This window comes from Lactuca saligna, chromosome 7 (genome assembly GCF_052625555.1).
Source record: "Lactuca saligna cultivar CGN05327 chromosome 7, ASM5262555v1, whole genome shotgun sequence".
NCBI lineage: Eukaryota > Viridiplantae > Streptophyta > Magnoliopsida > Asterales > Asteraceae > Lactuca > Lactuca saligna.
In genome coordinates, this window is record NC_136423.1 from 9815357 (window position 1) to 9826688 (window position 11332).

Here is an 11332-nt window from a genome sequence, read left to right on the forward strand (position 1 = left end):
AAACTTGAATTCATAACTTAATAGCAATTAAAATATGATTAACAAAAGTAAACAACAAATAAAATATTAAATTCACTGTTTAATAGAAGGAAAAACAATAAAAAATCGATATACCTAATGTATTTTACCTATATACATATATGTAAAATACTAACATATTAACAACATCTAAATTCAATTCACAACAAAATAACCATAAAACAATATTTTCTCCGGTAAAATACATAAAAATACAAAAAGTAAAAAAATTACAAAAAAACACAATTTAGTTTATACATTCCACAACTTAATACACTTATTCACAGTTTAATTTACATTATATTCATAGTTTCATTCACATTATATTTTCATGCACTCTTTCATACCTTAATTAATAATATTCATTACTTACAATTTAATAGAAAACTTCATTGTAGCATTTAATCAAACACCCTATGTGCATCTTTTTTTTTCCATAACTTCACTTTTTAAATTATACCACCAGATTAAAAATTAGAGAGAAATATATCTAGGAGAGGAGGAGTACAGATATGTTGAACAAAAAAAATGAGTTTTGCAACAAATTAGATAGAGAAAAAAAACAAGTCCTGGAGGAAAAACGAGTTCAAGAATAAAAATTTATGTTACGATGATGAAGGCTGAGATTTATGCCTTGTGATGCTCCGATGGCAACACAAATGGCAGGAGAATAAGTCTGATGTCGATCGGAAACGAACTCAGATGGTTGGTCGTCAGAAATCATAGATCTGGACTGGACTCATAGATTTGGACGTCGGTGGTGGCGGAAATCATAAATCTGAACTTGAGCTTCCATATCTAGAAGAAAAAACGATAGATCTAGACTTTTTTAACTCCATATCTGAGATCAGTGGAGTCCGAAGCTAGATCTGAAGCGAAAAACATTGGCTACTCGACATTCCAACGATGAAAGGTAGTAGAATACGACGACGACAGGTGGCAGAAATCATAGATTCGGAGCGAAACTCGTAGATCTGGACGACGATGGTGGCGAAAATCGAACTTACACATCTGGACGTCATATCTGGTGGTTGACGAAGAACAACGTTGATCTGGTGGTCACATATAACACCCGCAGATCCGGGCTAGTCAATTTAGAGACAATAAGCATCAAAAATGAGTTTTTGATGGAAGATTATTTAGAAGGATTAATCTTAAACAAGTTGTAGTATATGTTACAAGGGTTCGGTACATATAAAAAACGCTGAAATCCAAGTTATAATGAAGAAGTTATGACCCGTCGAAGTTTTTCGGCAAAACCGGCACGACACCGGGAGACGTAAATAGTGAATTTACGATAGAGGATTTTTTAGCCTTAGTAATCTAGACAAAATTCGTAAAATATATTAAACAGAGAGCTTCCATAAAAAGAACACCCAAATCTGACTTCGGATGAGGAAGTTATGAATTTTCTAACATTTGGCATAGCAGTGCATGACCTGAAACTCGAATTTTAGTTCGAGCAATTTTTGGCATACGCAACCTAAATGAGAGTTGAAGATCTAATTAATAGGAACTCAACGGCAAAAAGACAGATGAAAACGGAGTCCGTATATATAAGTTATGAATTTTACGCGGACATTTAACAATATAATCTTCTCTTACTGTTAAATTTAAGATCAGTCGAGAATTAGGCAACGGAGTCTAAATGAAAGTTTTAGATCTTGTTTTTACCTATGTACGGATATAAAGAATGTCGAGAGTAGAGCTCGTATGTTAAAGATATGGATGAAACTTTGTCCATACTCTTCGAGCGCGATAAATTCGATACAGTTTTATAAATCAGAGATAGAATGAGAATTAGCTGACGGCGTCTAAATGAAAGTTGTAGTACTCGTAAATACCAATGTGTGGATATAAAGAACATGAAAAATGTAGTTCGTATGAATGAGTTACAAATTATAATAGTATATTTATGTATTAAAATAAAGTATAAATCATATATACGTACACACACACACACACATATATATATATATATATATATATATATATATATATATATATATACACAAATGTATATATCATTAGAGTGCATGGTCCCTTCCATCTTACACATAGATATGAAGTATTTTATATAAACTATGTGCTATGTATGCATATTATATGTATAATGGCTATCTATGTTGGATGAACGATTTTATACAAGTTTTATATGATTTAAACTGTATATGTATTTATATCTACATAATATGTTGAGTAAAACATGGGTAGATGAAATATGAGTTGGATGATGAGTTGAGAGGTGATATAGACCATGAGGTAAGGGTGAGAGGTGGAAGATGTCAGAAGCATTATTCCCAAATGTTGGCCCCGTCATCTAGCAGAGTATGGATGACAACCACCGACTATTCTAGACAGTCCAGTGGAACACTAGTAGGCTCGCAACATGTAGGTATTGTGAACGATGTGTTCACCCGGTGTACTCTAAACCTTGGCGATCATGCAGACTTAATGCCTAAACCCTGGTCACTATGCAGACTTAGTGCCTAAACCTTGTCGATCATGCAGACTTGATGCCTAAACCCTGGTGACTATGCAGACTTAGTGCCTAAACCTTGGCGATCATGCAGACTTAATGCCTAAACCTTGGTGACCATGCAGACTTGGTGCGTCATCCGTGGCGACTATGCAGACTTAGTGCCTATTGTGTAAACCGTGGCAACGATGGAGTTCGTGCCGATTCCTTAGGAATAAATGAACGAGGAATAACTGATTCTTAGGGTAGATCCTTAAGAGTAAAGAAGATAATGGGGATGGGTAATTGGGTTGATTTTTTGATGTTTAAACATAATAATTATATTATTGTGGGTTGAAAACCCTATGTACTCACCAGGTTTCCTAACCTGACTCACTCAGTTTATTTATATCACAAGTGTTGATATGAAGTCACATTACATTAAGAGATTAAGGAAATATAAATCACTAATGATAATGAACGTAAGTTCTGTTTATGCTTATGTTTCTGTATTGATGATGACATCCCAAATGTTTTAAAATGAATACAAATATTTTTCTTCGGAAATGCTTTGATAACGTATTTATCATGTTTTACTGGGAACAAATTCCACAACATTCTTTATTAAAAGAGGTACTCTGATTTTTATAAAGCATAAACAAAATCGATCTTTTCTGGCCATGAAAATGGAAATGTCACATCACATCTCCATCGGTGGAGTTTTTTTACTCTAGATTTGAGATCAATGGAGTTTAAAGGTGGATCTGAAGCGAAAAACTTTGATTACTCATTATTCCGAAGACGGAAAGCATCAGATGTCGGCGGTAGTAAGCGGCGTTAGGCGGCGGAGGTAGGTGGCAGAGGTGGTGTTGGGTTTTGTGCTCTTGAGAGAGTTTGAAAGGTTTTAGGAAAGTTTTGTGTAAGAAATGTTTGAAAGTGTTAGAAATATTGTTGGATAGTAGACAAAAATAAACTAAAGTTAAATAGTTCTTACGGTTCTTAACTTTTAGGGGTTCTCATTTGAACTTTTATCTCTCTCTCTTTCTCTCTCTCTCTCTCTCTCTCTCTCTCTCTATATATATATATATATATATATATATATATATATATATATATATATATATATATATATATTCATGTGTATCTTCCGTTCAAAGGCAATGAGAATACTTTCCCATTCCATATTTCTTAATTTTCTCTCATTAACGGCCAACCTTACTACCTCCACCAAAGGTGCTGCCGGCCACTTTCTCCTCCTTCTTTCTTGCATCATGTTTGACGATTCTCCTCCTCCTCACAAAGTGTTCAACATTTCCATCATCAAATCTCACATCCCACTGATTCTGGACCTTGATAGGCTCAATTACGACTCCTGGACTACTTTATTCTCTACTCTCTATCGATATTATGATGCCCTTGACCATGTAGATTCTACTCACGATGCACCGAATGATCCACCAAACGATGATGTTTGGAAGAAGGTTTATGCGGTTGTTCAAATATGGATTTACACCACCATTTCATAGCCTCTACTAGAGTACGTTCTCAAACCAAACCCTTGTGCCCATCAAGTGTGGTTAACCTTGGAAAAATTCTTTTGAGATAACAAGGATTCATGATTAATGCAACTTGAAAATGAGTTGCGTAATATAACCATGGGGGACCTCTTGATTGTTGCTTACTGCTCAAAGATCCAAAACATTACCTTACTCATTGAGAATCTTGATGATAACTCCAAGGTCAAAGATAAACATGTCATGAATTATTTGATTAGTGGTCTTTCTACCCAGTACGTCTACATCTCCACTATCATACGCCATAGCAAGCCACTACCATCTTTTCAGGATGCTCACTCCATGCTTGTGCTTGAGGAACAACGTCTCCTTAATGTTCGAAATCCCACACCAATGTTACATGTGGACCACTCCTCATCACCATCTATTCTTCATGTCGGCTCTTCTAAGGCTCCTTGTAACCACTACGAAGATTGTCGGCAGAACCATCACCAGTCGGACAATCGCCGATAGGAGAATCGTCGAAGGTAGCCATCGGCTCCCTCTTACACGTCGATGGTATCTCACAGTGGAAACAAGATGGCGACACATCAATTCTTTCATCTGTGAAATTGGGTAATGGTACCTTCCCCTCAACAACCCTACTTTTATTTTTGGCCCACATCTCAAAACTGGAACATGCCACAACAACTCAACAACCCTACTTCTATTTTTGGCACACATCTCAAAATTGGAACATGCCACAACAAGGGTCGTTTGGGTCCTCTCCCCCTCGACCCAATTCAGTACTTTAAGCTCAAGTAATTTTAAGTCTTCCAGCAGCAACAAGGCCTAATACTAAGTCTCAAAATATCCCAATTCCTCCTCATTGGTCTTGGTTTGGCACAAATCAGCAACCTAAATTTCTTCCAAAAATGTTTAGCTATATGTCCGTGTATCATTCGGGCGAATGGATTATGGAGACGGGCGCCACCGACCACGTACACACAAATATAGGTATCCTTGACTCTCTTAGCATTAATCGTAATTTTCTTCACATTCTAGTAGGATACGGGTCAAAATACATGTAGGTCACTGTGATCGGACACACCACTTTCCCTCTTAAAAATCCCTATCCCCTTTACATTTAAATAATGTCCTCGTTACCCTTTCGATTATAAAAAAATATCATTTTCGTTCAACAATTCACTCATCAAAATAAATGTTCCATTGAATTTGATGAATTTGGTTTTATTGTCAATGATTACATGACCATGAAACCTTAAGTTTAATGTGACACGATGGTCCGCTATACCCATTTCTTCCTTCGACTCCTCAAGCTCATGTCTCCACTAGTCCTTCACTCTGGCACCTGCGTCTTGCTCACCCCAAAAATAAAATCTTTGATTTATTAGTTTCAAATAAATCTCTATCATGTAATAAAAGTTTGTGATTTGATGTTTGTTCTACATGTCAAATCGGCAACACAAAAAATTTCCATTTATGCTTATAATTCGGTTGTTTCCAATGCTTTTGATATTATACATTATGATGTTTGGACCTCAATTATATCCAATATGAGTGGATACAACAACCATCAATCTCATGATTACTCTGCGAAAAATGGTATTAAATTTTGATATTCCCGTCCACACACCTCTCAACAAAATGGAAAATCCAAACGTATGATCCGTACCATAAACAATATTATCCGAACCCTTATGTTTCAAGCCCATATACCGCCCACTTTTTGGGTCGAGGCCCTTCATATGGCAACCCACCTGCTCAATATCCTTCCATCTTCCTCCATTAATAATGAAACACCTCATTTCCACCTTCTCAAGCAACGTCCAACTTATTCTCACATTCGCATATTCAGATATCCTTGTTTTCCCCCACATCCATTTCTAACACAAACTCTCACCTCGCGCAAGTCCTTGCATTTTTCTTGGCTATCCAACTCACCATCTCGGTTTCCGTTGTGTCTACTTGACATCTAGCAAAATTATAATATCTTGTCATGTTACCTTTAAAGAAAACACCTTCCCGTTCCACTTGGTTACTCTAATCAAACCAACTTCATATACTTTTCTCGATGACATTGCAGGCCTTACCCCTCAATTTCATAATTCTCATATAGCCAAAATCACCACCATACCACCCTCACCCTCATCCACCCTCACACCCACTATAGACTCCACCTCTCCCTAGGCTTCAACCGAGAACCCTTCACCCATCACCTCTTCTTCTCTCCCTTCCAACCCTACATCTCATTATCTAATGACTACTTATGTTTACAGCGGGATAATCAAACACATTCAGCGTCTCAACCTCCATATCTCTTTTGTGTCCCCTGCTCCCTGGTCATAGTTATAGACTATTAATGACTCTCATTGGCGTCAGGCTATGTACGACGAGTATTATGCTCTTACTTCTAATAGGACTTGGAATTTAGTTCCACTATCCTCTAGGTTTTCAAGAATCTCAGTATCCAAATCATGTTTGCTTTCTTCAGAGATCTCTCTATGGTCTCAAATATGCACCCCAAGCTTGGTTTCATAGATTTTCTCAGTATCCAACAACTATTGGTTTTTATCACAGTCGCACTAATCCCTCATTATTTATATTGCAGAGTTCTGATACCACAACTTATTTGCTTCTTTATGTTGATTATATTATTCTTACAACCTCCTTCACAACTATGCTTCAGTAGATTATTTCACAGCTTAGCCGTGAGTTTGCCATGACCGATCTTGGAGCTCTGAACTATTTCCTAAGGATCTCTGCAGTGTGGTCTTCCACCGGTATATTTATTTCTCAAAAGAAATATGCCACTAAAATTCTTCATCGTGCTCACATGATGAAATGCAACCCTTGTCGCACCCCAGCAGAACCAGTTCACAAACTGAACTCATATGGTCCTCTGGTCACGGATCCGACTTTCTTTCGTAGTATAGCAAGTACGCTTTAGTAGCTAACCTTTACCAAACCATATATTACTTTTGCAGTTCAACATATATGTCTATACATGCATGACCTATGCGAGCAGCATCTTCATGCTCTCAAGTGCATTTTTCACTACATTTGTGGTACAATCGATCATGGTATTCAAATTCATAGATCCTCTACCATTGTTCTCACCACTTACACATACGCAAACTAGGGAGAATGCTCAACCACTCGTTGCTCCACATCCAACTACTGTATATTTATTGGCGACAATCTCATTTCATGGTCATTGAAGCGTCGGGTCGCTCTCCAGATCCAGTGCAGAGGTCGAATATCATGGTGTTGCAAATGTCGTAGTTGAGACATCTTGGCTTCACAATCTTCTCCTTGAACTCCGGTGTCCAACCGGAAAAGCAACTATCATATATTGTGATAATGTGAGTGCAATGTACATGTCATCCAACCTGCTTCAACACCAACAAACCAAGCATATTGAGATTGACATTCACTTCGTGCGTGACAAGGTTGCTCTTGGCCATATCAAAGTCCTTCATGTCCCTTCAACATCTCAGTATGCCGATATCTTCACCAAGGGCCTTTCGTCTTCTCTCTTTCATGATTTTCGCTCCAGTTTAAATGTTTGTGGCATGACTCCCGAGAAAACTGCAGGGGGATGTTAGTGTATAGGGCCATTTGATAGTTGTTGACTGAGAAAGTACTGATTGAGAAAGGTCTGTTTGAGTAATAAATTCTAACTGAGTAAGAAACCATGTTGTTTAATTGTACATCTGATTGAATGTGTTGACTGATGCAAAATGACAATTTTACCCTGGTGCTCTTTATTATTATAATAATAATAATAATAATAATAATAATAATAATAATAATAATAATAATAATAATAATAATAATAGCAAAAGTAGTAGTAGTAGTAATAATAATAATAATAATAATAATAATAATAATAATAATGATAATCATAATGTATACACAACTTCCAGCATAATAGACATTAAACATATTATTTTATAGATTAAAACACAAAAATAAATAAATAAAAATAAAAAAATAAAAAAATAAAAAAAAAATTAGCTTGCTTGCAAATGCTGTTGTGTGCCTAAGGGAGACCCGAGTTCAATTCCCATAACCTCCCATTTTACTTGTTGAGCCTTGAATTTTTATTCAAGGACAAGGGTATTCTTGGATAGGTTTGTTTACTTTCTCAGTCAACCTTTGCTAACTCTTTTCAAGGGTATTATTGGAAAGGCTTGTTTACTTTTTGAGTCAGGCTTCTGCCAACTCCTTTCTCACATTTCTTACCGAGTCAGATGGCCAAAGTTGGATTATCAAACACATTTTGCTAATAGAATAAACCAAAAACGTCTAAATTGACTCGGTCAGACGCATATCAAACGGGGCAATATTTATGTTGTATGATAGTCTTGTATGCAACCCATTCTTAGTTAAGGCCCAAGCTTAGCCCACGTTTGTTTTGTGTGTATATATATATATATATATATATATATATATATATATATATATATATATATATATATATATATATATATATATATATATATATATATATATATATATATATATATATATCATGTGCATCTTCCGTTCAAAGGCAATGAGAATGCATTCCCATTCTACAATAGTGTACACCAAACATATTTATAAGTAAAAATAAAAAAATTTAAGTGCACTTTGTATTAATTTTTCGGGTGTTATACCATCAATGTGTTATTTAGGAGCATACTATAATATAAGTCGAGAGAAAAAATATTATATGTGCCTATCTTTGAGTTATTTAGCAGCAGAGTATTTGTGTTAGGGTATTTTAGCCATTTTCACTTACATCCATTCCATTTATTAATCCAATCTTATATACCAAACAACATTGATTAATGGTTCATTCCATTCATATAGAGCAACCAAACATCACAATAGAATGATAATAATCTATTTCATCATCTTGTCCATTCCATTACCTAGTCTATTCCATTTTATTTGTCATTCCATTTAATCATACCAAACATCACATACCTTTATATATAGAGAGTCCATGATCGATGTATATATATATATATATATATATATATATATATATATATATATATATATATATATATATATATATATATATATATATATATATATATATATATATATCATCGAATAGATCATTGAATAACCAAAAAGTTTAACACAACCAATGGACTGATTTGAATACATGAATATCTCATTTTCTAGTCAATGAAATGACTACATTAAAGTGTCTCGTTTTTTTGTTTGCTAGATCTTTAGCCACTAGCTTCTGGAACTTCTGAAATAGCACATCAATATTTATTAAATTTCCGAAATGAGATGTCAACAAAGGTTCATAAACAGCTCTCAGAACATTTGCACAATTTTCCCCATGGATGTGGCTATGCTCGTCTAAATCTTTCACATTTGTGTAGTCTGTATCATATGGATCCCAATTTACTTGAAAAACATTAAAGGTATCAAGAGAAAATGATCCCTCATCGTGAATAGTACACCTGACTTCATCCTCGCATGGAGCATAATTTGGGACATTGAATGAGTGCATATATGATTCTTGAACCAGTCCCTATAAGTAATTATTAAAAGCATATATATAGTTACTAACACCGAAAAAAATTTCAAGTCTCTATTGTCGTATAATGAAGAACCTTAATTATACCTCTTTGACCATATCGAGTAGTGATTGCGCTAGTAGCTCAAAAATACGGGCACCATCATCAGTGGTTGGATCAGCACTACTACGACCACGAAAGGTTAAAACCATGCACCCACCATGTACTACTTCCTCGGATCGCATTTGTAGAAACTTTATAAAATCGGTATGAAATTGATTTTTATACGCTTCAAACACATTCAGTGGACTTGATTTTGCCATGTATATATTTTCTTTGTTGTTTTCAATGCCTTCAGGTACCTATAAAATGTTCAAGTTACTATGAATTTGCATGTAAATTGGTTTAAATGTGTTTCTATATTCAAACCTGAGAAAGCCAATGAACAGCGTAAGAGGAGTGAACAAGGTGTACGCTTTCATCTTGAAAGAGTCGACCATAAAAGGAACCGGGATTAGCTGAAACAAAACAAGAGACAATGTTTTCTCCCTTCTCCTTCTGAAGATTTGCATAAAAGTTCGAAAGCAACTTGAAAATGGTATTGAAATCATTTCCAAAAAGATCATTTAAGCAGACTTGAAGCTTTGGTGCTTCATAGTTATCTTCTTTACACAATTCAAGGACTATATCAATAACCATAGATGCAAGCAAAAGCGTATTTGTCCCGGTGCCACATCCTAAGTCTGCTAGTACGAAACATTTGCTGAAGGCGGCTTCGATATTAACCATTCCCTTGATTGTATCTTGTAAAACAGTCAGAGTTTTCCGTATGACACTTTCCTGAAGAGTAATTTGATTACAACATTAATTAACGATGCACTCTTTCACCTAGGATATAATGAGAGTGTAATTAAGAGACCTGAAGAAATGAGTTACTCGCGTAGCTTGATTCTCCATGGCCGATATTCATGTGTAGTATGTTTTCAACTTCCATGACTATGTTGCCTTTGCCTTTGCTCTAAAGCTGCCTTAATTTATAAGCTTCAACCAGGGGCCCAATTTACAGCAATAATAATAATAAGTATTAAAAACGTGATTCTCTGTTCCTAATTAGTAATTATTAAATAAATGATTCAAACCTCAAACCGATCCTTTTAAAAACCCAACAAAAGGTTTTTATGTTTTTATGTGATAGAAAGTTGGAGATGAGACTTTAAGAACGAAGAAAGAAGATATTTTGTTTTACAGATAATAATATCATGGTTTTATATATTTTGTGGGCCATAAGATGTTTCCATGCATCTGTCGGTCAAAAATGCAGATAAAAAAGTCATATCCTCAAAAATTATATATTATCAAGTTATACATATCACTAATTAGTGAATATCAAATCATCACTATATTCCTTACCATTAGTTATAGGATATCCATCACTCTACTCGGCATTTATTTTATTTATTTATTTATTTATTTTTATTTTTTTTGAATTCGAAAATACAATAAAATTACATTTTTTGAAATTTAAAAATAAAAAACATTGAATTTTTTTAAATAGTTTTTCATTAATTATACAAATAAAAATGCAACTTCAAACTACATTATTTAATTAACCTATAATAAAAAAAAAAACATTAGATTAACTTAAATAGCCTAAATTTTAAAAAAACAAACAAACATAAGTAAAAAAAAAACTAATCTTCGTTCATGTTGACTTGGTACAAATGATCTGCGATATATTCTCTAAGATTTAAACATGTTTCGTTATTATGAATTTCAATAACTTGTGATAAATATTCATTTGTTCCTGGTAC

The 11332-nt window shown here is 34.6% G+C and overlaps 1 protein-coding gene across 1 annotated transcript; it reads right to left on the minus strand.

Annotated features, from left to right (window-relative positions):
- Positions 1 to 9090: 9090 nt before the first annotated feature.
- LOC145005288 (benzoate carboxyl methyltransferase-like) lies at positions 9091 to 10535 on the minus strand. Its single transcript, XM_078964367.1, has 4 exons — positions 10441 to 10535; positions 9951 to 10361; positions 9629 to 9883; positions 9091 to 9535 (listed from the first exon to the last, which is right to left on the minus strand). The coding sequence occupies exons 1-4, from the start codon at positions 10513 to 10515 to the stop codon at positions 9164 to 9166; spliced, it is 1113 nt and encodes a 370-aa protein (XP_078820493.1). The 5' UTR covers positions 10516 to 10535; the 3' UTR covers positions 9091 to 9163.
- Between the last annotated feature and the right edge of the window lie 797 nt (positions 10536 to 11332).